The sequence below is a fragment of the Anopheles cruzii genome, chromosome 3 (assembly GCF_943734635.1).
Source record: "Anopheles cruzii chromosome 3, idAnoCruzAS_RS32_06, whole genome shotgun sequence".
Classification (NCBI taxonomy): domain Eukaryota; kingdom Metazoa; phylum Arthropoda; class Insecta; order Diptera; family Culicidae; genus Anopheles; species Anopheles cruzii.
In genome coordinates this window covers 6,867,994-6,893,222 of record NC_069145.1, presented here as the reverse complement: position 1 = coordinate 6,893,222, position 25,229 = coordinate 6,867,994, and the positions used below count along the sequence as shown (strand labels likewise).

Genomic DNA, 25,229 nt, shown 5'->3' with positions numbered 1-25,229 from the left:
GCCACCGTGAGGTGGGGTTATTGAACAGATATTGTGAAGCAAGAAAGTAGAGAATGAATGTGACAAAAACGAGCAAAACACAAAAAACGGCGTTTGTTTGTGTGGACATAAGTGGAGGCAGTCGAGGACAGTAATAAAGGATAGAATGAAATCAAATCCAAGGTGGTTAACTTTTATTTCAGTTTGTGTGTTGTACATTATCACTATTTATTGTATTGAGTTTCGACCGCTCCTATAGTGCCAAAGGGCCGAATGGATAAAGGCTAAGCATATGAGTTCCACTATTCCGAGATTCTCAGTGTTCCGATCACCACACGCGACGATAACAATCACAAATAACAATGTATATATTTGCTCAGATTCTGTTCGGAGATTCCTGTCAGGCTGTCAGGTAAGTTAAATTCTACTGTCTTGCATCTTACTGGCCACGTTCTACATGCCATCCAGCTGGCGCATCTGCTTCGCTAGCCCTTCCAGATCGGGATAGAGTACGGCCGCGGGCACGGTGGTGACTGACTGACTGCTGGCACCGACGATGGCCGGAGCGCTCGAAGAAGCGATCGCATTGCCGCTCGATCCCGGTTCGACCAGTAGCGCATCCACTTCCGGCACCGGTGGCCGATAGCCGGCGACGAGCGCTTTCCCTGCATTCTTGGCCGTCCGCTTGGCGAGCCCCTTCGGCGTGATGTAGTTGATGTTGTGCGACACGTTGATCACGTTGCCGACCGTATCGAGCCCACTGCCCACCACCCGGCCCGCTTCCTCGCCGTACCGGTGCTCCACGATCTGTACCGTGCTGGAGCTTAAGCTTTTCCCCAGAATGCCCGCCGAACGTTCGAGGCCCTCGTACACCGTTCCGAATCCTTCGACCGCTCCGGCACAGATCGTAAGCGCTCCGTTCATACGCTCCGAAGCGGCCGCTTCGCTCATTCCGGTACCGTACGCCAGCAGTGCGCTCCCGTGGCGCTGGATGTGCGGTGCCAGAAAGCGCCCCAGTGCCATCGTGGCCGAACCAACCTTTCCCGCCACGTAACTCGTCACGCCGGCCGCCGTCCCCGTGACGCTGCGGGCCATCTCAATGCCGGTGCGAACCGTCGGTGGTACGTGCACGGTGGGCTCGCCCTCCGGTGCGGATTGGCCGGTGGCTTTCGGGCCCAGTTTCGATATAACGTACGGTGTGCCGGTGGCAATCAGCTGCCCGGTTCGTTCCGCACCGCGGACCAATCCACGTGACACGTAGTAAGCGCCCCGGATGATCCCCGCCGACACGGTGTTCGAATCGGGCAGACCAAGGGACCGCTTCCGGATGCGCGCATCGCTCGGTTGCGTGACGATACCGTGCAGCAGGGCGATCAGAATCTCCAGTACGACTTCGTCCGCACCGGGTGGTACCACCAACCCGATGGCACGGCCGTCCTGCTCCCCGCCGGTGGTCTGCAGGTCGGGCAGTATGAACGCACCGTACTCGGTCCGGTAACAGGGCGAAACGCCCGGAATGAGGGGATACAGGAAAAAAGCTGCCGGTGGAGGACACTCTCTCTCTTCGGACACTTCTTCAACGACGGTGACACGGGCCGCAGGAGGATCTGTAGTGGCTTCCTGCACTTCCTCGACTTCGACCAGAAGTGGTTCCTCGGCGCATTCAATGCGTGTCGCGGCCCGTGTCTCGATGACCTGCAGGAAAACGGTTTCCTGTAATCGGCGCCGTTCGTCGGCCTCGATCCGCACGATGCGCAGCGTAGAGTCGGCCATCGAATGGCTCACAACGCCATCGGGTTCGATGTAGTACACCTGGACGCCGGGACACGAGAAGAGCAGTTCCAGGTGCGGCGACGAAGACGACGACGACGCGGAAGATCCGTCCTCGCCATCGTCCTCGGGTGGCCGTGAGGCAGACATTTCACGCAGTGCCATCGCTAGCTCGGTGTACGTCCACGGGCGCTGTCCCGCTGACGTTGACAGAGTTCCGCCGTCCTCGGTTCCAGCATCACCAGCACCACCACCGAGTTGACCGAGACGCTGCAGCACCTCACCGCGGGTCCGCTTCATCTTGTGTATCATTGCGATCGCTTGCTGCCAACTTTCGTCGCTCGTCAGCTGCCGAGTGCTACCGTCGCCGACGTCCGCCGGGCCCTGCGGAACCTCCACCGGAAGGGCCAGCGTTTCGTCGATCTGTCGGATCCCGTCCTTGTACGCTTGCAGCGCCAGATCCGGCCGTTCGTGCTCCTCTAGCTTGATCGCACGCTCGATCGTACGGTACGCTTCGTCGTGGCCAGCTTTGATGGTTTCGAATGTGCGACGCCACTCGGGAGACGCTTGCTGGAGGCTCGTCGGGAAGACCATTTTCAGTGCAGCGCGGGTAGATTCTGTGGGGCACAATAAATGGCACAATCAATATCTATGGAAGAGGATTCGATAGGACCTGAAATACTGATAAGCGGGTTGAACTTGCGATGACCCAAAACTATTGCTATCAAGCAGAGTCTACATTGAAGTTCGACTTATAACTAAATTCTGGCCGGTCGTCCTCTTTCCTCGCCAGTTGGTGTTGTTGCAATAAAACGGTCGTTTACTTCACGATGGTGATAATACAAATTGGACAGCGCGACAAAAAGCAGCTTTAACCGCTCTAATTCGCTTGTAAACCGGATCACAACGAAGGAGGAGGAATGAGATGGAATTGCAAAAAATAGTTCAAAAGTGTACAATTCAAGCGCTACTTTGATGATGACTTAATCCTAAAAAGCAGTGCTCTTCCATAAGCGATACCACAAGTGCGATACTTTCTGGCATTTACTACTTCGGTGTGGCACTCCAAACTGACGTGTTCCACTGACCTGCGAACAATTGCCACAATGAATGCATTTTGCGAAATTAACGAACCAGAACTCCCTCCGTCTGGGTGAATTAAAACTTTGAAGACAAAAGTGGAAAAAATCGTGATGTTTTACGAAACTTCCGGAGTGGCATGCAACAGGTTGCTCCAGGATGGCAACGAATTTGAAAAATGTTTCCAAGAGTTATGCGCATGCGACGAATTCCAATTATCAAAAGAACAAGGAGGTTGCTAACTGCAGCACCCCGATCCGATGCGGGTTTTCCGTACTCTGCTATGATGCTTCTGTAATCCGATATCAGGGCAAGTGTTTCTGTCGGTGGACAACGGAGTCAAGCCCTGCAAGTGTCCCGCACCTTGGGTCCCGCACAAAAACCGTTTCTACATTAAACTACAATTATTACCTCCTTTAGTTGGAATCGGCGTAGGCTTATCACCACGACAACACCAGACTGATTCACGGCCTGTTGCTTTAACGACACCGCGGTTATTCTAAGCGACTGACGATGGCGTGACCTTTACGCGGTTTGCCTCGATGTTTCGTCAGCCAGAGCAGAACAAATTTACTTTTTGCCAAGGAACGGATCACAGATTCTTCTTGGAAGTGGCACGCAAGCAGAACGATCGTCACTGGTCCACAAATAACGCATTACATTTAGCGCACTGGCGGTGACAAATTCCACATCAAAAAAACACTTTCTAAACGAGGAAGTACTTGCACAGGAGTTGAAAGACAACCAAAGCTACTGTGTCGTCCGGGCGTCCTAATATCGGACAGAAAATAAACAAATGACCAAGCGATGGAAGCGGAGATTCGAGAAACTATCGCGAAGAGACTAGAACTAGAACAGCACGAGTGCGACTGTCAAAACTGTTCGGTCGGAGTCGGTTTGTTTTGTTTTTGCCTATTTCTCAACGCAATCTGCCCTGGTGTTGGTTAAAGCTGGCCTCGCAATGGTTGTTGCGAGTGCGTTTTCGTTCTGTGGCGCTCTCGCTCTCTCGCTCTCTCGCGGATTAGGTTTTCGCGCACGCGGTCTCTTGAAGCGTTTCGCGCTCGGAAGCGTTTGCATCGGCTTCCAACGGACACGGACGGACAGAGAAGAATTTTGAAATCCGCCCAATGTTTGAAAGCAATTCCATTCGAGATCGCCAGGGAGAATCGTTTCAGCTAGTTCCGTTAGAGCTAGAAAACATCAACTCGGGGTATTCTGTTCGGTAATTCTTCGTTTTATTTAGCATAGTAAAAAAAGGTGTAGGATGTATAAGTGTCGTGCCCGCCGCGGTCTTTCTCACCGGCACCCTCTCCCTCTTTCGTATGAATCACAAACTCACGGTGGCGTACACGATTTGACCACGCTTAAATTCGAAATATTATTCCATCGATAGGTCGGCATCCCTTCTGTTTCGTGCGACGCCGCGGCCCTAAGCCTCGCGTTCCATCATGCTTGCCACTCTCGTCGTTCGCGTTTATTGTTTCACGGTTCACGTTCGTAGTTTTGCCCGTTTGGTCTTTTATTCTTTTTTCCGTCTATTTCTTCGTGAACGGCTAATGGTAATGGTACGATGGTGATAGTTGGTAATGATATGGGATTTTTAAATGGTACATTAAGCATACGATCGAACACGGCTCAGCTTATCGGGGGGAGAAAGATTACGATACTAGTGGCTCTCGAATTCGCTAATTCATAGTTTTCCACTAAAAGAAGATACACTACTCGCTTAGAGGTTATGTTACGCGCGTTAAGACGGAGAAAGAAAAGAAGTGGAACACCGTTTGGTGCTTCAAGTTTAATGTTTCGCCGATGAACACAATCGCTTCGTTCGAACGATCCGCGATAAGTGCGATCGTTATTTGCAGACGACAACCGCTTGGTCACAATTTATACATGATGTTCGTTCTCTCGTGTACCCCCCCACCGGTCGATCCATTGACGGCGGCGGCACCATCACCGGTGGCCGTTGTGACGACGATCGCACCCGACGACCCTGGCAGTAGCGCGGTGGAGCTGCTGAGCAAAAGGTTCCCATTGCCGGTAGTCGCCGCACTATTGTTGTTGATATGGTCATGGTCGGCCTCGTGTGTGGCCCCCGCTCCCGCTCCTCCTCCTGCTACCGACGTGGAGGAAGATATCGAACCGGAGCGGCTCCCGACCGCGTCTCCCGCTGAACGGCGGGGACGCTGCGGAGGATGATAACTTTTGATCGTGTACTCGTAAACACGATCGCTACTGAACCGAGTGCCCTTCCGTGGGTTCCGCATCGCGGCCGTGGTGCTTGCCGTGGCACTGTACTGCCGCTGTCGATCATCACCGCTGCCGGTCGTCGACCGCTGTCGGTTGCCGCCGCCACCGGATGTACCGGCTGCCGCGCGAAAACACTTCACCGCGGAACAAATCAGTCCACACCAGCGCCATCCGCCGGCGGTCCCGCCTGCGCCGCCCGCGGATTGCGACGATGACCCCTGATCCCCTGTGCCCATCGCGCGGCCACCGAGCAGTGGAAGCAAGCGGGTTGCGTTATTGTTACGCCGATCACCACCACCGGCACCGTTGGCGGGCTCATCGGACAGACTGCCTTCGCTGCTACCACCACAGCCACTGTCGAGCGACGAAGAATTGAACGGCCCAGTGTAATCGTCGTGCCCGTTACTGTCGATGGCCACCGCCGGAGTGATGATCAGCAGTTGGCTAAACTTTTTGCCCGTCGAAACACGCACCGCCGTCGCTTTGGCCATCGTGGAACGGGTCGTCGACCGGATGCGCGTAAAGTTGGATCCACCGCCACCGGGAGTCCCCGAGCCGGGCGATGTTGTACCACCGCCACCACCACCACCATCGTTACCACCGTTACCGTTGTTGGCCGTTCCACCCATAAGACTGCCGGCAGTGTTGCCGGTGCCACTTCCATTAGTACCATCACCATCACCATCGACGACGGAGACGAGAATGTTGTTGTTTTGGCTGATGTTACTAACGGCTGAAATCGTCCATCATCTTGCCGGCTCCTCGCCGGCCGTCCCGTCGTCCGGTTTCGCTATTTGGTACGTTATTAAATACTCCGGGTATGCCTGAAAGGTCGAATGCGTGTGAGCGTTACCGAATCGAAAAGAGCCGCGGACACACGAACCTGTTCGCCACGGTAGACAACATACTCGGGAAAATGCAAACCACCGGCCGACGGACGCCCGATCACCGAGTGGTGACCGGGCGGTGCATGGGCCATCTTCATGGCGCTAAACTGCAGAAATGACTTTCCGAGGGCCACGCGACACAGCAGCAGTTGTCTGCAGGGAAGAGAGATATTGTACCCGGTACCGGATTAGTGACCAATAACACCACAACGGCAGGATTCGGATCCTTACCGATGGCACTGATAGCATGACTTGTCCTTGTGCGTTGGGCAACCGATGCCACCGGCAATGCCGTACACGTACTGGTTCGACTTCGAGCTGTGCTCGGCAAAGTAGATGCCCGCCCCGAACATGCCCCCGATGTACGCGTGCCGCTCGTCGAACCCTTTCTGGACGATCGCGTTGATGAACGGCGAACCGTGGAACAGCATCCGCTCGCTCGCCTGGTGACCGTTTTCCTCCGATATTTCCTGCCGCCGGTGCACGTACCGTTCCCACAGCTTCCGGTTTTGCACTTTTTGTATCTACCCCGAGGACCGGATGGACGGATGTTAAAACGGATCAGAAGCCGAAAAGATCACCCCATCTTACCCGCATTATGTTGTAGCGTGTGAAGAAGCCCCCTGAGTGGCCGTTGTCCCGGTGCTCCCGGATGGTGGCTTGCATTTCCTCCTCGACCGCAAGGAACTCCTTGTCGTCGGGAAGCAGATCCACCAGCAGTGTGCCAGGGTTCGGTGTTAAGCCAAGACCTGCAAGCGAAAAGGGGCGTCGGGTCAGTGTTTCTTTGCTTTCGGGCTTTGTGTGTCCCGTTTGTCTTACCCGTCGTGGCGCGCAGAGTAGCGATCCCCTTCAGGATCTTGTGCCGAAACCCGTACGCGGAGACGCCAACCTGCTTCAGGTCTTCGTGGCCCATCTCGGCCAAAATGTCCATCGTGATCTGCTCGCGCTCGAACAGCTCGATCAGGTGCTCCAGCTGCAGGCTGCCCATGAACACCGAGACGGACGATTCGATCGAAACCGTCGGCAGCTTGTCGTCGTGATCGACCACGATCCCGTCGACGTTCGCTTCGGCGCCCTGCGCCGGGCTGAGGCAACTGCGAATTGGAAGCTAAACGGCCCGGGCCAATGAGATGAAGCTCCCTGAGGATCCCTATCGCCCGCTGAGCGTACCTGAGGAACGGGAACGGAGAGCGTCATGGAGGCTCCCGTGGGCAGTGTGACCGTTTCAGTCGTCGGCGAGCAGGCCGTGGACAGGTGTGCTCCGTTCGCGCCCAGAATCCCACCGGAACTGGAACCTCCCGCTGCACCAGCGCCGGCGCCGGTTCCCTGAGACGCGACCATCGCGTCCTGCAGCAAACACTTGACGTCTTCGGCCGTGGCGAGATCGAGACTGGTTTGGCCTTCCTGGTTCTTCATGAACGGGTCGGCACCGTGAGCGAGCTGAACGAAGGGACAGACAAGCAGTTAAATGGTAGTAGCGCACACGGTAATAGTGACGTTGGCCAATACATACGAGAAGTGAACACAGCTGCGTACGGCCCTTCTGGGCGGCCTCGTGTAGCGGCGTGTAACCCCACTTGTCCGTGGCGTTCACGACCGTGTTGTGTTTGATGAGCAGCGCGGCAATATCGAGATGCCCGTAGGAAGAGGCATTGTGGAGCGGGATTAAACCGCCCTTGTCCTGGGCGTTCACGTCCGCTCCGTGCTCGAGGAGGTACTCGGCCACCTCCAGATTGTTGTAACCGGCTAGAAAGGAGTGAAAAAAACCATAGTATGATCAGCGATCGGATGCGCTCCACCACCACCGATCGCCCATCATACCGGCCAGATGCAACGGCGTGGAGTTGCGTCCTTGCGCATCGCGGCAGTTTATGTTCTCCGGCGTCACGAGCCGCTGCACCCGCGCCAGATTGCCCTTCTTGGCCGCGTCCAGCAAGGCCGCATTGCCCCGCAACAAATCGGCCACGTCCTGATCGCCTTCGCGCACCAGATCCAGCGGTGTGGCCCCGTCACGATTCTTCTTCGTCACATCGGCTCCGTGCTGAGAGTCCGTAAAGCGAGATTGAGTAAAGGGAAGGAACCGCACTAACCCCCGCGTCACTTACCTTGATGAGAAGCCTAACAATTTCGTACTTTCCCTTGGCGGCGGCCTCGTGCAGCGGCGTAAACTTCCACAGGTCCGCCACGTTCACGTTCGCGCCGTGCTTCACCAGCAGCTCCGTCACCTCGTAGTGACCGTACGAACAGGCGTTGTGCAGCGGCACCAGCCCGCCCTTGTCCGAGGCGTGCACCTCGGCCCCGTGCTCCAGCAGGAACTCGACCACCGGGACGCGATTGTAGCCGGCCGCAAAGTGTAGCGGCGTCGAGTGGCGCCCATCCAGATCGCGACAGTTCACCGTCAGCGGGCTCGAAAGCACGATCCGCCGCACGGTGTCCAGATCGCCCGCTTTGGCCGCCTCCAGCAGCTGACACTCGAGGTCGACCGTATCGCTGGGCAGATCCTGCAGGATCTTGAGCACATTCTCCGTGGCCAACTGGGCGGCCGTGTAGCCCTGCAGTGAAACGATGCTCGTATCGACACCGTACGACAGCAGCAACCGGCACGCCTGGATGTTATCTTCCCGTGCGCACCGGTGCAGTGCCGTTTGACCGAGCCCATCGAGCCCGTCGACTTTGGCGCCGTGCCGTAGCAGCACATCCATCAGCTCGTAGTGCGAGTTGTCGGCCGCGATGTGGACCGGCATCAGAAAGTCTTTGTTCTTCTCGTTCAGCAGTGCGCCCTTGCGGATCAGCACCTCGAGGACCTGCTTGCGCTTCGGGTACACGGACTGGCCGACCGCGTGCACCGGGGTGTCACCGGAGTACGGATGCACAAAGTTGACCGTCTCCGTCGTGAGGTTCTTCTTCAGCCGCTGCAGATCTGCCTGTCGGCAAGCATCCAGTACGCAGTGGCCCTTATATTCATCTAAAAAGCGAAAGCGGAGTATGGAAAAACAAAATTAGAACCCACAAAGGGCCAAAGGGAATTGGCCGCGCCGTGCCGGCACAGTCAAAACACTTACAGGCAATCTTCTCCTGCAGCTCGCGCGTCGGTGCCGAATCGATCGCGGATTTGTTATGGCAGTTCAGGAGCGTCGGATCGGCGCCCTCGCTCAGCAGCAAGCTGCACACCTCGACCCGGCTCTTCGAGGCGGCCTCGTGCAGTGGCGTAAAGGCCCACAGATCGTTGGCGTTCACGTTGCCCCCGTGCTTGATCAGCAGTTCCGTCACCTCGAAGTGGCCATACGAGCAGGCGTTGTGCAGCGGCACCAGGCCACCCTTGTCCTTCGCGTGCACGTCGGCCCCGTGCTGCAGGAGGATCTGCACGACGCGGATACGGTTGTAGCCGGCGGCCAGATGTAACGGGGTCGATTTGCGACCATCGCTGGCGTGACAGTTCACGTTCAGCGGCGTCAGCAGCTCCAGCAGTCGATCCTCCGACCCGGAGCGGGCCGCCTCCAGCAGCTCGTCCTTGCGGTACTCCCCGGTCAGGACGGGCCGCGTACACGGGTCGGCCAGATCGATCGGGATCTTGTTCTCCGAGTTGCGTATGTTCGGATCGGCCCCGTGCTGCAGCAGGGCGATGCACACGTCGATCTTGCCCTTGCTGGCCGCCTCGTGCAGTGGCGTATAGTTCCAGTTGTCGCGCGTGTTCGGATTGGCGCCGGCTTCGAGCAGCAAACGCACCACGTCGGCGTGCCCGAACGAACAGGCATTGTGCAGCGGATGGAGCCCACCGTCATCGCGGGCCTGTATGGAGGCTCCACTACCGAGCAGGAACTCGACCACGTCCCGTCGGCCGTAACCTAAAATGAACAGTCAGAAAGAACAGTAACGGTGATATTAGTTAGAAGATTGGTTTTCGGGGGCCTTTTTCGAGACGGCGTGACGGTTCGTAACGGAAGCAAGAGCCCCGGGTTCGTGGTTACTCGACACACGGTTCTCCATGCTGCGTTTGCAACCCGATGCACTCCCCGCGGTACGACGATGATTTATTACGGTCAATTTCAAAACGGCTATCACGTCATTTCTCTACAATCGCGGCCCGCATTGTACACGAAAACCCGGATGAAAGGCTCCGACGGGACATAGAAATAGGAAGAACAAAAAGAATGCGCCAGAAAAAACCATTTCATAAGAGGGCACCACCACCACCACCAGTGACGCGGTAGGCAAAAGGACCAACCAGCACAACCCGGTTGGCCCACTGCCAACCGGTGGCGGTTCGCGTGCCGTTATTAAGTTTTGCGAAACAACCGCTATACACGACGGGGCGGCGTAGCTCTTCTCTGCTGCTGTTATAACCGCGACGCGCCGCGCCACCGAACCATGTGTGTGAGGTGTGGCATCCGCGGCACGGTGGTCAATGTTCCTTTTTTTGTTACCCACAGTATTATGTAGCGGCCACTCGCTGTCGCTCCATTAGCTGGGAAGAAAAAAGACCACGACCAAGAGTGCAGTGTGCCGGGGCTCGGGCTCCTATCAACCCGCAGTGCCAAAAAAGCTCGGCATCAGATTTGATAGCCCGGATTTGGACCCCGCGTAAACGTGCACTTCATTCGCTCCGCTGCACAGTCCCCCCATGGGAAGGTTCCAATTGGCCAGGTGGAGTTGCCCGTTGTTTATGATGTCATCAAACATTAAACGCATTGTCTTTTCCACTGCCGCCTGCCCGGGGGGCCGAGGATGAATAATGACGATTAGTGCGTGAGCACGCACGCCTAGGAAGTGATGCCACATACCATGCGGAAAGCTCGGATTTTGTAGCCTTTGTGGGTTGTTTTTTTTCGACGGGTCGGCTATGACTACTATGTCGGTTTCGCCGTAAGCTTCACTCGCAGCAGAGGTGACGATGACAGGTCGACAGACAGTATGCAATTGTCATGTTTCGCAATTTTGCCAGAAGATCAAGCACTCTTGGAGTTTAAAAATAAAAATTTACGAGATCTGTGGAACGCGGAGCGAATGAAAATAAAGGGAAGCCTAAAACAGTCGAATATTCATCAAGTGTAGAGTAAAACGTTCGAACCAAATCGACCTTTAATCAACATTTCATTAGTGATCATCACTCAATAACATTCATTTGAATTTTTCGCAATCCATCTGCCATCTAAAAAAGAGATTTATTGGAGGCCCACTGAATCTAGAAGTTCCGCGAAGTATTTAAAAACCAAAGAATTTACCGACACACTGCCGCACCTCAAACACATCGTCATCATTTGGTGGCCCCACCAACTTAATTCGTTTCTCAATTCGATTCCGCGGATCGAATTTAGAAGGCTGGGCTGGGATAATTAGAAGATCCATGGTCCCTGGTGCGGGGCATGGGGCACGAAATCCGCTTTCCGCTCGTTGTGCCCGGAAGGTCACACCGGCTGCCCGTGCCTTCTTCGGGTGCTTTTTTCCTGCTTCGCCATTGGAGACCCTTGTGTCCGTGACAACCATAAATCGAGCGGCACACGGCGTGGTCGTTGTCCATGAAACCGAGAAACCGAGCGCCGTTGGAAAGTGTCCAAGTGAAAACCCCGATGCTGCCCTCGGCCCGATGGATGGCCAATAACAGCAGGATAGGGATTGGCCTCGCCGAGACGAGTTGCGCATAGTAAACAACGGTGCGGTGCGACGAAAGCCCAGCATCGGCCACCGTTTCGCTTCCGTCCACAGCGATACGGGTGGTTTACATGAAACTTTAAACACCTTCCGATTCGGGGCCGTAAGTCCGAGGTTTCGTTTTTTTCGTGTGGTGGAAGCAAAACATTTAATGCGGGTTAGAGCAAAACCAATTGCAACAGCAAAATGGCTTCTCATCTTCAGGTCAGCGAAAGCGTCTGGCCATTCGCGATGCGCAAACCTTCCTCTCCTCAACATGCACCATAGCGCCAGCCAAATGAGCCATTTTTCTGTTCACAAATCTCCGCACGTAGTAGCGCCACGAGAAACCAGGTCACGACGACGCGCTGCGCAGCGCCACTAAGCCACCGACCGAGGACGCAGAGCCTCCACCCGCTCAGCTCAGTGTGCACCACGCAACACCATCGGCGGGCTGTGGCTGGCCCCTGGTGTTGGTGTGCAGTTCTGCAATCTGGTGCTCATGGTGTTGGTTGTGGCCAAACCCGAAATGCAACCACGACGGGCGCTAAGACCACTCACCCACCCAAGAGGGGTCCTCCGTCGGTTGTCAGTTTCGTTTGTTAACCTTCTCTCGCTAGCAACGAGACCACCGTTTGCGTTCGGACCGTTCGGAGCAGGGTGCCCCGGTGCAATAGGCTCGTTTTGGCCAGTGTTGGTGGCGGCCATCGTAATCGCAGCAGTTGCGAAGGGGCAGCAGTTGCGAAGGGGCAGCAATTTTGATTATTAAAATCGGGCAATTCTTGACGGGGAGTTGCAGCAACAGCTGCAATTGGTCGCCCCAAATTCATCGCCGTCAATTGCGCTGTGTTAGCAAAGAAGGTCTAACCGCGGGTCGCGCCTTTTAATCGGTTTCTTATTAATCTCTCAAAATATTTTCAGATTGCCGCGTTTGATTGCCGCACTCAGGGGGCAACCTTTTTTACAATGACGTTTAACGCTTCCGAAAAGGTAACGAAACGGCAGTTGTCTGGAAGAAAGACCTAATCGGGAACTCGAACAAGGCCGGCCTAAAGTGGGCAAATTATCCACAATCAGTTCGCTGCACAATGATTGGCAAACAAAACATTGCTGGAGCCGTTACTATCTTGCAGTTTAGAGCCCAAAATCTGTCGAATTCGATCGAGACGATGGCGCACAAGACCGAAAAGCCATTTTGGCCAGTAATCTAATCTGTGCGATAAATTTTGCCAAGCCTGATTGGGGGCCTCTTTGACCATGAAGCAACTTCTAGTAACGATTTTACAAACAATAAGCCAGAAGCCAGAGGGTCGTAAAAAATTACAAGCTGTCGAATGAATCAAGGCAATGTAACAAATACATGACTTTTGATGAAGAAGGGTTCTAAAAAGTGAAGAAGTAAATATCGTCCGTCGTCGCGTATCGCTTAGGAATTTCGATCGAAACGTGCCTCAAATCACGAACAGGGTTTCTTCCCCAAATCGCACCGATCATAATAACCCTGCTGTGATGGGGCAGCCGATCACGGCGGCGGCATGATTTGATAGTGAAAGGCTTCGAGAGGGAGTTCGGAACCTACAATGGAACATGGGCTTCGACAGATTGGGGTCCATCGCCATCGCAGCATCAGCAACCCGAATGGGCCGGCGAAGAGGGACCAGCAAACCAGATCCGCTATTCTCCACAAGGCAAGTACCGGTGGTAATTTTCCTGCCATTATTTGTTTTTCCTCACGGTAACTTATCGTTTTGGCCCATCTTCCGCAGACGGCAGGCAGACAGAGGAAGTTTTGCATCAACCCAGCCCACCACCAGCAGCATCTGCTGGCTGGCTGGCTGGCTGGGAACGGAACGGAGAACTAGCTGGAAAGCGATGCCTGGGACGCGACGGCGAGAGACCCGTCTGTGCAAACGAACCACGGCACCGCACACCACAATGATGTGCATTTTTTATAGACCCCTCACCGGGGGGTCGCGGCTTCGTTTCACTCTTTTCACAGCAGGCCCCCACTTACTTAGGGGTCCACCGATGGCAGAGAGCAGACTGACGGATCTCGGCTGCCCTATTTCCAAAGCATCGATGTTGCTGCTCCTATTCTCTAAGTTCCTCCTAAAGACCCCGCGGCAGCTGCTGCGAGCTGGCGGTGTATTGGCCCCACAAAGGAAGATCGAGCGAGACCATCTCGCGGATCGAATCCAATCGAAGCTCTTGATTGCCGCTCTGGTTTTCCGGTTCGCTCCTCTGGGAAGGTTTCGACGATCGACTCCACCTTCAGCCATTTAAAAAGCCCACAAATTTCTAGGACCAGCTGCTGCCTCAACCGTAGCGCAACAGTAGCCAAAACGCAGGTGATCGGGGTAAATGTTGCGGCCAAGTTACTTACAGGCGGAAAAGCGTATTCGATATTCGAAGGAAAACGCTTGCCGCTTTTGCTTTATGGAGGAAATCATGGGTCGGGCCAGAAAGCGGTTGTTATTAGCAAGCTGGCGGCGGATCCTCTTAATCATGGTGCCAAATTTCGGCACAATTTCCCAACCGGTTCGCCGGTCATCGAGGAGAAAACCCACCAATCCACCAATCATAATTTCGAACGCGAATTTTCTCCCGGGAAACCAGCATCGCGGCGAAGATCGGCTAATGAATAATCATTTTATCAGCTGTTTGATCGCTGTTTGCTGGCCGAACGACGCGGTGTGGCAGTAGATACTAAATAATTCATTAAAACTTTTCCTCGGCGCTGCGGCGATCGAGACCTAAATGATCGATCGAGACCTGCTGCGCCGGTTGAGGAACCGAAACGACACGTTTCGTTTCGATTTCACTTCGCGCACCAGGTCCAAGTTTAAATTCAACGTACGGCAGCGCGGGACAGAGTGAATTGGGGAACCCAACCCCATTTTCAACGGCCAGCCGTCCTTATCGAGAAGGAATACCGACCTTGCTTATCGATTCTGCGTGACCAGGTAGATGATAAGCAGCAGGAAGTCAGATTCTGCTGGTCACTTTGCCGGCCCATCGCCATTTTTGTGTGACAAAACAGTGTTGAACAATTACTTTAGAGTCTTTCCCCTGGTAGAATTTGTTAAATACCGACGTCATTTCAATACTGAAACGACTTTGTGTGAGAAACCATACCGTGCGTGGCTCTTTCCGTATTTGCACAAGTAGACAATCGATTCGATAATGATTCGGTTAAACAAGTTGTACGAATGATGAAAAAATACGCCACGATCGTGCCCAGGCACCGAAAGCATGTAAAACACTTCGTAAACATTGCCGATCGAGACCTTTGGGACGCAACTCTTGGCGTGCTCGAGCGTTGCACGATCATCAGCGCGATCGCGCGGCTCGATCGACGAATATGATTCACGGCGCATAACGCAACCACACGCACCCGCGCGCGATCCGTGTTCAACATATTACATATTACAGCCGCCCCGGAGCAACACAGCCAACCAACATAGATCCGGTACCCTGTGCCGCTTTTGGCGAAGGGAAATGGCAAACAAGCCAACCAAATCAACAAATTAGCATTGAAAGGCGTCCCTACGGTCGAAGCTTCCTTTTCCGTCGCGTATTACGCTCATCAACGGCTTATGATGAAAAAGCATGACTCACCACGAGATGAGCAAACGCTTGTGCGCATTTTTCTTGTTTCTTCCCAATTTGCTTGCCAAGAGCCGCGCGTTCGCGACGAATCTGTTACCAAATCGCCGCCTTTTCGCCGAGAAATTATCCTCCGACCGAGACGCCACTTCTCAGGCACAACCACAAGCTACTACGATTGTTGGTGGGGATGTGCCGTTGGAGGGGATGGCCCTCACTTTCGCAGGCCACACTAGAAGCTTGGCTCACTTTCAAGAACATTAAAGGCAAGTTTTTCCTTGCTTCACTTCAAGCACAGCGTCCATTTTGTGTCCATGTAGAAGCAAAACAATGGGCTCCGCGATGAACAATAAGTGACGAAAATTAGCCGCCACCAAGTGAGCTTCCGATCCACGTCGCCGCAGACAGAGAGAGATAGAGTTGCCGAATGAGCACAAGAAAGGCAAACAAGGAACCATAAGACACTTCGGACGGAGGCCATTCAATATTCATTCTGTCCGGCGCCTATGCTGGATTGACTCATCAGCGCTGGAAGAGCGCTAATGAGCGGAGCACAGCTGAGCTTTGGCGATCCGGCACGTACCATTGAAGCCGATGGTCATCTATTGCGCTCTCGTTACATCGCTGGTACACAGTAGTAGGCTAATTTCCTCATCGTCCGAGAGTCGCTTCAAGAGGGAGAGGTCGGTTTAAAGTGCAGCAAAGCAACCACTGACAGGCTGGTCTGGTGGGTTACTTTGCGAACGGTCGCTGAATATCGCAAAATGTTAATTCAAGTGCGGTTGCTACGTGCAACGAGTTACAAACTGTGGGATAGGAGGGTTAAAATACAGTGTTTTTACTTTTAGGTATTGCACCATTTTTCAGTTTTGCTGCCAGTCCACTAAAACTTATTGATTTAAAGCTGGAGGGCAGCTGGAGGATTTTCCACGGTCGATGATGACGAAGATGACCCGTATTCAGCGGCGAAGTGTGTGCCGTTCCGGAGCTTAATTATGCATTTTCCCATTTGCGGGTACATCGCGCGAGTAAATAAATCTTTCCCCGACGCTCTCCGCCGGGAACAGAAACTGGTCCAATGTCAGGGATTTCGTTTTCTTTTCACAGCAGTGTCGCAGCAGAACGGCCAGAGTGTCTTAGCCGTAGTATCTTTATCATATCTGCGGCTATTGCAGGTCATGCCATGATAGATAGTGATCCCAGCGGTTTGACCAACAAAGAAACTTGGTGTAAGCTTTCAAAAGCGAAGGCAACCAAAAAGGGGTAAAGTAGGGACCTGAAACAGAGAGAGAGAAAAGAGTTCTGGCAGCCATGAGCCAACGTTAATACTGCAGGGCTAGTATGACGTTACACTTTTCCCTGCGTTCCCCAACCCGAACGGCGACACACTCTATAATCCGCTTTCCATAAAAGACTGCTCATTGCCTGCACGGCATTTGTCGCGCTATCATTGGCCTCGGCCCGCACTGAAGTCAATCAGTAATGATGATGTGTTGTCCCTATTCTCATTCAACCGCGATATTCTCGATAATGACATCCCCTCGATGCTGAAAAGGGTACCCTGAGCCACACCACCCGGAAGCTACCAAGATTATCAATGCATTCCCGGGTAGTGCACTGAACCGGAAGCTGAACCGGGGCGCTTGGCGGCCACCAGCACTCGTTATGTCGCGCACTCTTTTCCATCGCTTCTCCAGTGCACATCCTTATTGCGCAAGAAAGAAGAAAGGATAATGAAATTAAATATATCGCTTTTTTCCCCCGATCGGTTCTGCCACAATTTCATCATAATAATGTCACTTCTATCGACCCAATTCGATGGGAACAGTAGTTTACATCTGTGTGCTGGGTCCTGATTTTGCAACCGCTTCGCGCACTAATCTGCGTCAGATTTATGCTACCTTTGACAGCATTTCAATGGCCCAATTAAGGCGAAATGAAAAGTGGCTGGGAACCAGATTTTTGAGGCTGAAATATGCACCACAGAACCAACATCCGGTTCACGGATCTGATGAAAGAAAATCCCACTCTTCTTATCCGGCAATTAAACCGCCGAGCGGTCTTGGCCTGCAACATAAACAATGTTGTTAATCTCTGTTGCTTACTGTTTCGGGAATTCGGAAATTGAACCAACTCGGGAGGAGGCCAGCTACTACTCTATAAACGGGGGCAAATCCCACACTTACCGGCAGCAAAGTGCAGTGGCGTCGACTTCCTTCCGGTCGTGTCCCGTGCGTTGACCGTTTGCGCGGTGATCAGTTTCTTCACCTTCACCAGATCACCGGTTTTGCAGGCCTCAAACAGTTCCCGCAGCGGATCGTTGGCCATTGCGGCCGCCTCGAGGTTGACCGACAGCATCGAGCGGCTCCGGTTGGCCGACATTTCTCTCAACCCGATCTCGGACGCATCCAGTTTCGCGTTCGGTCGTCTGGACGGCTTCCGTCGGAGCTCTTAACAATGCCACCCCGCTTGCCTTCACTCTGTGTGTCGTGCACTGTTGTTCACCGCAATTCCGCTGATGACCGGAAATTCACTTTTCGATTCGAATCGTAAACCAAGGGGGGTTAACGCTACACTAATTTGTTATTTTTTGTTTTCATTTCTAATTACGGCCAGCGAGCCAGCGTACAATCTAATCCATTGCACGGCGCCCTGCTCGGCGGGAGATAGGGGAAAAAGAAAGAAAAGAAAAGGAATCAGATCAGACCACGCAAGCAAACGAGAAAACAGCAATTAGCTGCCACTATCGATTCCTTTTAATTGGTGATAAATCATCGCTCTCCATAAGAAGAGCCAAAAGCGCTGCGTTGTAGAACCATCATTAGAATGAAGAAGATCGGTCCCGTTAAGAAACGTGACCGGGCCGGAAAGCTTAGAGCAAAAATGTTTCTTTTGGAATTAAGTATTGACACAAATTCCTTCTCTGTGGGAATGATTGTTGCAAGTTGCGCCATGTGACAGATCTTCGAAACAGCCCAGCACAGAATGGTACAAAGATTTCGGTCGGCACCGGAACCTAAAATGAAACGAATAATCCTCTTTGGCTCCACCGGAAACAGTCTTTCAACAGCCATCCCACTCTTTCGCTGTCCGTCCGTCTCACTGATAGTCCTTCCACGGATTGATAGTAGCAGCGATGGGGACAATAACAATATACGAGCTGCGCCTACTGCTGGCTGTAAGAAGCTCCACGAAAGGATTAACGCCACAGTAGGCCGAAAACTGTTGGAATGACAGCGCACAACACCATTTTCCCTGGCCATTCTAGAATAGGTTTAGGAGTGTAAAAAGGGGACCAAAAGTGTACCGACCCCCCTTGGAACGTGCTTCGCGCATACCGTATCGCTGCGTCTGGGCGTATGACGACGGACCACGGCCGGGGGGGCAAGGTGTTGAACGTTTGTGCAAAAATTGAAAAAGAGGCCAAACGGACGGCGAAACTTGTCCCGCCAGAGTCCCGTTCGTTTGTAAACGTCACTCGGAACGGGTCGGGCGCCGAAGTCGGGGGGGTCCGAAACAAAACTACAAAAGCGTCCCAAGAAGGGGGGGTGGGGGAACGACGTGTTATCACAGCTTGCCCTGTGCGCGAGCGAGTGAGGGCTTGTTGCGTACGCGGGGGGTGGGTCACCGATAAACACACACACACGCACACTCCAGACATAGCACACGCACGCACACTCACGGCCAGCTGTGTACAAATACGAATCACGGTGACAACCTCTGGAAAGTGCTGGTTTCTAAGCGCCCCCCGAGAGAACTTTCCCTTCGCACAACGCCCAAGAATTGGGTTGTAAAATGCACAGAAACTGCAGTAGTGGCTTCAGCAGAGGTCTAGTAGCCAGGGTTACGGGTTTCCGGACAAGAGCCCCTTTCGCACTGACAGCAAAGGTCGCCCCATCCACGGAGGGCTGGGCGGAGTGTATGTGGCGATTTGTGGCGAAATCCGCCCAGGATCCGTGCACTTCGCGCTGTGGTCTTTGGCGATTGTTTTGCATTGCAGCTCGTTTTCGCTTGCCACCGCACTACCACTCGAATTGAAACGTACCAGCCCCACCACCACCACCACGATGGCAGCGACGGCAGCTGAAGAAACAAGCGAACTGCATTAGCAAAACTCCCGTTGAAAGAACACTCGTGAACTCACGACGGAGTACAACCATAGTGAGACGGACACTAGGCTGACTGCGGTGGAAAAAGTGTTTCACTACCTTTCGTCACCACCACGGGAGTCGCGTACGCCCGTCCCGGAGGGTCGTTGAAAAGTTTTTGTTGTTTTCATGCACCACACACACGAGAGCTAGCTCAGGCTGGCTGGCTGGCGAAGAAGCAAGAAATGCTTTGCCCACCGTCTGGACACGCATTGGGCCCACTCTATGCCCACTCTGTGTTTTGCGTACGCTCTAAACCCGGAATGCCAAGGATTCAAGCGCACGCACACTCACACACAGCCAGAAATCTGCTGCGGAGCTGTCAAACGGCCTGTCAACTGTGGCACTCAGCTGTGTGCTGTCAGATGCTGTGAGTTTGAGTGGGAATGTACTGTGGTACATTTGAATTCAAATCAAAAGTTAATTTTCGAGGGTCTTTTCAAAAACACACCTATTGGAGTCACACTCACCTTCGGACGTGCCATCGTATATTTTTGTCCATACACAACATATTTACAAAAAGTTCATTACGGCTCTAGCGCTCTAACAGCCTGTTTACTTTGCTTGTCGTTGTCGTGGGTAATGTTTCGTGGCTCACTTCGGGTTACTTTGCGTACCCGAAAGCCGCACAATTTCACACGCTACTTCGCTTACACTACACGTGCCCTAGGAACTACGGTGTTGTATACATGTTGGCGATATACATATATGTTTAGCTCTAGCTCTCCCTGTATGATAGACTGCCCGGCACCATCCACACGACGCCACGTCGGCTTTCGTCTCTAGTCTTCGCCCTCGCTGCCACTGCGCGCCTCCATCGAGTCGGTGCATATCGTCAGTTCGGGTGACTCGATCGGGTTGACCATTCTGCCACCGCTCAGGCCACCTTGCTGCACCTGCTGTTGACCCAGATGAACCGGCGCGGGTGCTGGCGCTACGGTCGGCATCGGAACACCGGTACCGCTCGCTAGCTGCCTCTGGCGGATCAACGCCAGCCGTTGCTGCGTTATCTCCAGATGGTGCTTGCGCCACTTGATCCGTCGGTTCTGAAACCATACTTTGACCTGCGAGATGGAGAAGGCAGATTAGAAGGACGCTTAGGACTCCGGAACCCCGAATACCCACCTGAGCTTCGGTCAGTTGCAGGGTGTGCGCCAGATAGAGACGTTCCGGGCCCACCATGTACTGTTGCCGCTCGAATTCCGCCTCGAGCCGTTCTAGCTGCTCGGGCGTGAATATTGTTCGCACCCGTTTGCTCTTCAGGGAGGCCGCCGACGAGGACAGGGCTGACTTTTTGCTCAGTTCTACAAAAACAGGGGGGCAAGTTTAGGAGCACATTTCAACAACAAAAAAGCGCTTTAGTTTTACCTTTAAATTTCTCCCTGCTGTGGCCATGGCTGTGATGGTGATGAGGGCCCAGCGCCATGTGGTGTCCGCCGGGGGTTTGCTGTTGGTGCTGCTGATGATGGTGCTGGTGCGACTGTTGTCCCTGCTGCTGCTGCTGTTGCTGCTGAGCTTGGTGATGATGGTGGAAGTGGTGGTTGCCGAAGTGTTGATGATGATGTCCGTGTCCGTGGTGGTGATGTGTGCCCGGGTGGAGCGTATGTCCAGCACCGCCTCCACCACCGGAGGAGGGATGGAACGCCGAAAAGCTCCCGCCGCTTCCCGTTCCACTATGAAGTGCCGTTAGTTGGTGCAGATTTTGCATCGCCGTCTGTTGCTGTCCTCCGCCGAGTGGTCCCACGCCGTAACCCCCAAGGGGTCCTGCGCACGTGTCGGCACTGTCGCCACTGTCCGGCCGGTCACGTTTTTCCATACCGGCTGCCGCGGCCGCCATTACGAGCGGCAACCTACCGATGGCGGCGGCGGCAGCAGCCGCTGCAGCCGCCACCCGCTGCTGATGGTGCTGCTGCTGCTGCTGATGGTAGCCAGCGCCGGTCGAGAGGTTCATTACTCTGTCACCGTACTCGGTGGCCGCGGCGACGGCCGCAGCGGCCGCATCGTCTTGCTTTTTCTTTAGCCCCAAAATGGCGGCTATTGTGAATGACTTCCCCACGTACCCGTCCGTATCGAGAACGGCCGCCGTTGTATCGGCGGCCCCGGGACTGGTGGGATCGTGCTCCTCTACCGTATCCTTGTAATCGGCCTCCTCGATCGCGATTTCTTCCCCGTCGTGGTCGTGCCTTTCCGTTGGACTTAGTCGCTCAAACACACCACCTTCGGCTGCCGGTCTCCGTTCTTCGTCGTCCTTGCTCTCATCCTCGCGGCCATCCCGGCGATCGTCGACATCGATGTCGATGTTGGGGTCCGAGTCGCTGACCTCGCCCAGACTTGGCTCGGTTAGCGCGTCGAAGGGTTCTCGACGGACGCTGGACACTTCGCCGAGATAGCTCTTCTCGTTGCTGCTCTCGTCGTGCTCCTCATCGTCTTCCGCTGCTGATCGATGCGAAGGTCTCCGGCGGTGGTCAATCACGGAGGTCGCCCGACGATCCGCTCGGAGCGGCTCAAAGCCAGTCATTAGCTGTGGCGGCTGCTGTGGATGCTGATGCTGCTGATGGTGCTGATGATGCTGCGGTGGTGGTGGTGCCGTTGGTCCCACCGGCCCTTGGTGGGAATGGTGAGGGTGGCCGTGTCCTAAGCCATCGGTGGCAAGCGCCAGGGCAGCAGCGGCCGCCGCCGTCGCATGCGTTGTGTGCAGGTTGAGGAAGTGGCTCAAAGGGTTCGCGGAGTGATGGTGATACTTTGTCGGCTGATGGTGGATCATTTTAATCGCCTCGGCGTGTGGCTCCCAAATGACAACGGAATTAGGACCGATTAGCTTACAGTTCCCCTTTCGTTACGTTCACTGCACGATCTGTAGGATAGAAAGGAAGAACAAAAATCGGACACTATTAGGGTCGACCCGCTGATAGAGCAGTCGGTAACGCTCTTCGCTGTCAGCGCAGCTGGCCGTGGTTCGAATCCCGGGATCGGTTGTAACTCAACCGGCCATGGTTTCGATTCCCGATACCGGCGTGACAGGGGGGTTGGCGCGGGGCTAACAATCCCGTCCGTAAAAATTAAATGTTACAGAAGAGCATCAGAGATTAGCATTGTCTCTGGTGCCAGGCCAAGACTGCTCAGCGGTTGTAGCGCCAAAAAAGAAGATTAGGGTCGAACGCTCGTCGAACGCTGAACGAGCTTCAATGTGGTGTTGGTGGTTGAAAGTTCACTTTAATGGCGACACCTTTCGGGGAAAAAAGTTATAGGGAAAAAAAAGCCCAAACTTTACCCTTTGAAGCGCCACTGTGCCAAGGTGAGCTCTTTACGATGGTGTCTCTCGTGGACATTAGGTGGATGACAAATTAGGTAGCAAAACTTTTGCACTCTTGCCAACCAAGCTCTTGCTGTCCACGGGGACCACATCGATGAGCAGACCCATCTTCAACCCCACTTAATGAACCTCACGCCTCCCTTCTGGGGTTCTGTAGTTGATGTGTAGTTTGCACTTAATTTACTATCTCTCGAAACCGCCGACCGAGGAGTACTTTTGGTTCAACTCGAACGACCGCGAGAGGAGGGACACATCTTCCGAAGCCATTTTTTATCCCCCGGTTCAGCGAAGTGGAAAAGGTGCTCCAGTGTCGCTCATGAGCCAGCCAGAGCGTCACCAGAATTGCTCGAGATTCGTATCCTTTTAAAGAATAAATTAAGTTTTCATAAGTCCGAACGAACGAAAGCAACGTTTTTTACGTCAATCCGAAATAACTATACTTGTGTGCGGAACGTATTTTACTCTCTTCACTGTGTCTGATACGCAACTGTACAGCTATGCACTTTATTTAAAAACCCAAAAAGAGAAAAGATTGGGATACATTTACACACACCCTAGTCTAGCCAGTCAGTCAACCAGTGGCCTGTATCAGATGTCCCTTTTATGAGGTCACTTATGATCTACCACCAGTCCTTTGTTCAGCACGGACAGCATACTTCCGGTCCACTGGCGCAATGTTATGCTATCGAGGTTATAAAAGATGCAAATTCAGGTTGCTCGGGTCTCTTTGGTGCGTTTAGCTTCACTGTGCTTCTTCCAGCGATAGAGAGTGTGGTTGGTTGGAAATTTAATATGAAGGAACAATACGCGAACAGGAACGGCCCGCACAAACCACATCACCATTGTTGATCGACTGTAGTGCTTCTTAACGGTCGAGAAAAATCGTGGGTCAACGGACACCGGGAGCACTCGACAACCGATCACTGCTGGAGGCATAAACCACCACCTGTGTCATCCTACGCGAGGCATGCCTTGCGATGAAGCCCGACAGTTGAGGATGCAGAGCCGCTTCATAATGCTCTTTGATAATGCGATCGGCCACCGTGACGGAGGCGGAAACAAATCTCGGCTTAAATTGTGTCGCTTGAAACTTAATGCTCCGTTTAACTATCTGTTCGTACAGAGCGTATGTCATTCAATATGGTTGCAATTGAGTGCACGGTGCACTAACGAGGCAAGTAAAGAAACCCGATTCCGAATGGGGCGGCCTATCACCTTTCAATGCGTTATGAGCAACAAATGGGTGCAAAAATTTTAAAAGCTGCAAATGGCGTGTTATTGTCTGAGTCCATCCGAAAACCATTACTTCAACGAGAAAATTAATAATCTTCCGAATCAGCCTTGTCAAACGATGAAGAGCTTCTATCTTTTAACATAAACATGGATTTTATGGCCGTGATTATTTGTTGTATAACCTTCGATTTTAGTGTTGTCAATGATCAAAACTACTGTCGCTACAAGGCTGGGCTGCGTTTCACCAAAATAAAATGAAAAAATAGATTAGTGTTTATACCACTTTTTTTTAATTAAAGGAGTAATAAATAATCTTTAACAAATAACGTTCAACATCAAATATTATTAATTTTAATAAACGTGTTTTCAAATAATTGGAATTCAACGAAAGGCACCAAAACGTTTTTCCATGAAGACTTCACTGACTTCACAAATACGGGGCCTTTTAATGAATTGGCGAACTTAAAAAAAAAGACTAAAACTAGAAAGACTGAGACTCGTCGAATGTTTATTGTAGAAACAGCCAATCAACCTTACTGAAAGCCCTTACGGGCTACTTTTTCGTCTTCCTATCGACACACTAAAACGTGAATAATACCTTTTATTGTCTGTAGTAATGTTTTAGCATTTTAATAACAAACGACGAATATTTTCCCAATATTTTCCATTGATACCTTAATAACATTAATTCATTTTGTGTTCTAATTCTCTTCAAGAAAACGGCATGTTTTCCGTGCTCCAATGTTACGCTATACTAGTAAAGTACCTGTTTTGTTAAAATGCGGTGAGTTACCGCAAAAATACAATCTCTTGTATACAATCGATCACCCCGTTCTGTCTGGTACCATAAATTCCGAAGGAGGCAAACGCAAACACCGATAAACCGCAAACTGACTGGATTGAAAGCGACCGAATGTTTTTCCGACACGGTAAAAGTTCACCGCAGACTCACTAATTGTGCAAAAGTGTTCAGAACCAAACCCTTGCTGCACACGGCACCTCGATACGCACCTGCCGGCCGGATTGAAAATGAAATGAATTAATTTAATCTCACTCATATGCCACACACGACACACACTGCGGTATCGACCGCCAAAGAGCTTCGGCCTCTTGAGGCCGTTAAAAGTAGAGCACACTTCGCTCCAATTACTGACACACTGAGCGGCACCTCATGGCAATTTCTGTTTGACATTCAGGACACGATCGACACTGGTTTGCACTTGTTTTAAAGTATCTTCATCGCTCCACCAACTGATCACCTTCTAATGAGGAATGTTTTGAAAAATTCTTCGTCAGTCCAACGGCTATCGACTCCCCCGGTAGGGACCCACCTGA

At 52.9% G+C, this 25,229-nt stretch overlaps 4 protein-coding genes across 4 annotated transcripts; all 4 read right to left on the bottom strand.

The window, feature by feature from the left end:
* Positions 1-171: 171 nt before the first annotated feature.
* On the bottom strand, positions 172-3,478 carry LOC128272433 (protein spartin). Its single transcript, XM_053010240.1, has 2 exons — positions 3,241-3,478; positions 172-2,366 (listed from the first exon to the last, which is right to left on the bottom strand). Exon 2 carries the CDS (start codon positions 2,341-2,343, stop codon positions 433-435), a length of 1,911 nt encoding a protein of 636 aa, XP_052866200.1. The 5' UTR covers positions 2,344-2,366; positions 3,241-3,478; the 3' UTR covers positions 172-432.
* A 1,231-nt stretch (positions 3,479-4,709) lies between these two features.
* Positions 4,710-5,708, bottom strand: LOC128269740 (loricrin-like). The gene has a single exon (XM_053007141.1). It carries the CDS (start codon positions 5,706-5,708, stop codon positions 4,710-4,712), a length of 999 nt encoding a protein of 332 aa, XP_052863101.1.
* Positions 5,709-5,776: 68 nt separating this feature from the next.
* Positions 5,777-17,582, bottom strand: LOC128271833 (poly [ADP-ribose] polymerase tankyrase). The gene is made up of 11 exons (XM_053009488.1): positions 17,387-17,582; positions 9,029-9,811; positions 8,072-8,931; positions 7,788-8,007; positions 7,480-7,712; positions 7,137-7,406; positions 6,786-7,074; positions 6,558-6,715; positions 6,198-6,490; positions 5,963-6,119; positions 5,777-5,903 (listed from the first exon to the last, which is right to left on the bottom strand). Exons 1-11 carry the CDS (start codon positions 17,580-17,582, stop codon positions 5,826-5,828), a joined length of 3,537 nt encoding a protein of 1,178 aa, XP_052865448.1. The 3' UTR covers positions 5,777-5,825.
* Positions 17,583-20,130: 2,548 nt separating this feature from the next.
* Positions 20,131-22,112, bottom strand: LOC128269739 (motor neuron and pancreas homeobox protein 1-like). Its single transcript, XM_053007140.1, has 4 exons — positions 21,977-22,112; positions 20,717-21,784; positions 20,474-20,652; positions 20,131-20,412 (listed from the first exon to the last, which is right to left on the bottom strand). Exons 1-4 carry the CDS (start codon positions 22,110-22,112, stop codon positions 20,131-20,133), a joined length of 1,665 nt encoding a protein of 554 aa, XP_052863100.1.
* Between the last annotated feature and the right edge of the window lie 3,117 nt (positions 22,113-25,229).

What these genes read in the sequence shown, in the direction of transcription:
- LOC128272433 (XM_053010240.1), bottom strand. Translation starts at nt 2,343, where the DNA reads ATGGTCTTCCCGACGAGCCTCCAGCAAGCGTCTCCCGAGTGGCGTCGC.
- LOC128269740 (XM_053007141.1), bottom strand. Translation starts at nt 5,708, where the DNA reads ATGGGTGGAACGGCCAACAACGGTAACGGTGGTAACGATGGTGGTGGT.
- LOC128271833 (XM_053009488.1), bottom strand. Translation starts at nt 17,582, where the DNA reads ATGTCGGCCAACCGGAGCCGCTCGATGCTGTCGGTCAACCTCGAGGCG. An exon ending in GCCACTGCACTTTGCTGCCG is followed by an intron (nt 9,812 to 17,386) that starts GTAAGTGTGGGA and finishes TGTTCATTTTAG; the next exon opens with GTTACGGCCGACGGGACGTG. An exon ending in CACGCCGTTGCATCTGGCCG is followed by an intron (nt 7,713 to 7,787) that starts GTATGATGGGCG and finishes ACTCCTTTCTAG; the next exon opens with CCGGTTACAACAATCTGGAG.
- LOC128269739 (XM_053007140.1), bottom strand. Translation starts at nt 22,112, where the DNA reads ATGATCCACCATCAGCCGACAAAGTATCACCATCACTCCGCGAACCCT. An exon ending in CAGCAGGGAGAAATTTAAAG is followed by an intron (nt 20,653 to 20,716) that starts GTAAAACTAAAG and finishes CTGTTTTTGTAG; the next exon opens with AACTGAGCAAAAAGTCAGCC. An exon ending in TGCAACTGACCGAAGCTCAG is followed by an intron (nt 20,413 to 20,473) that starts GTGGGTATTCGG and finishes TCCATCTCGCAG; the next exon opens with GTCAAAGTATGGTTTCAGAA.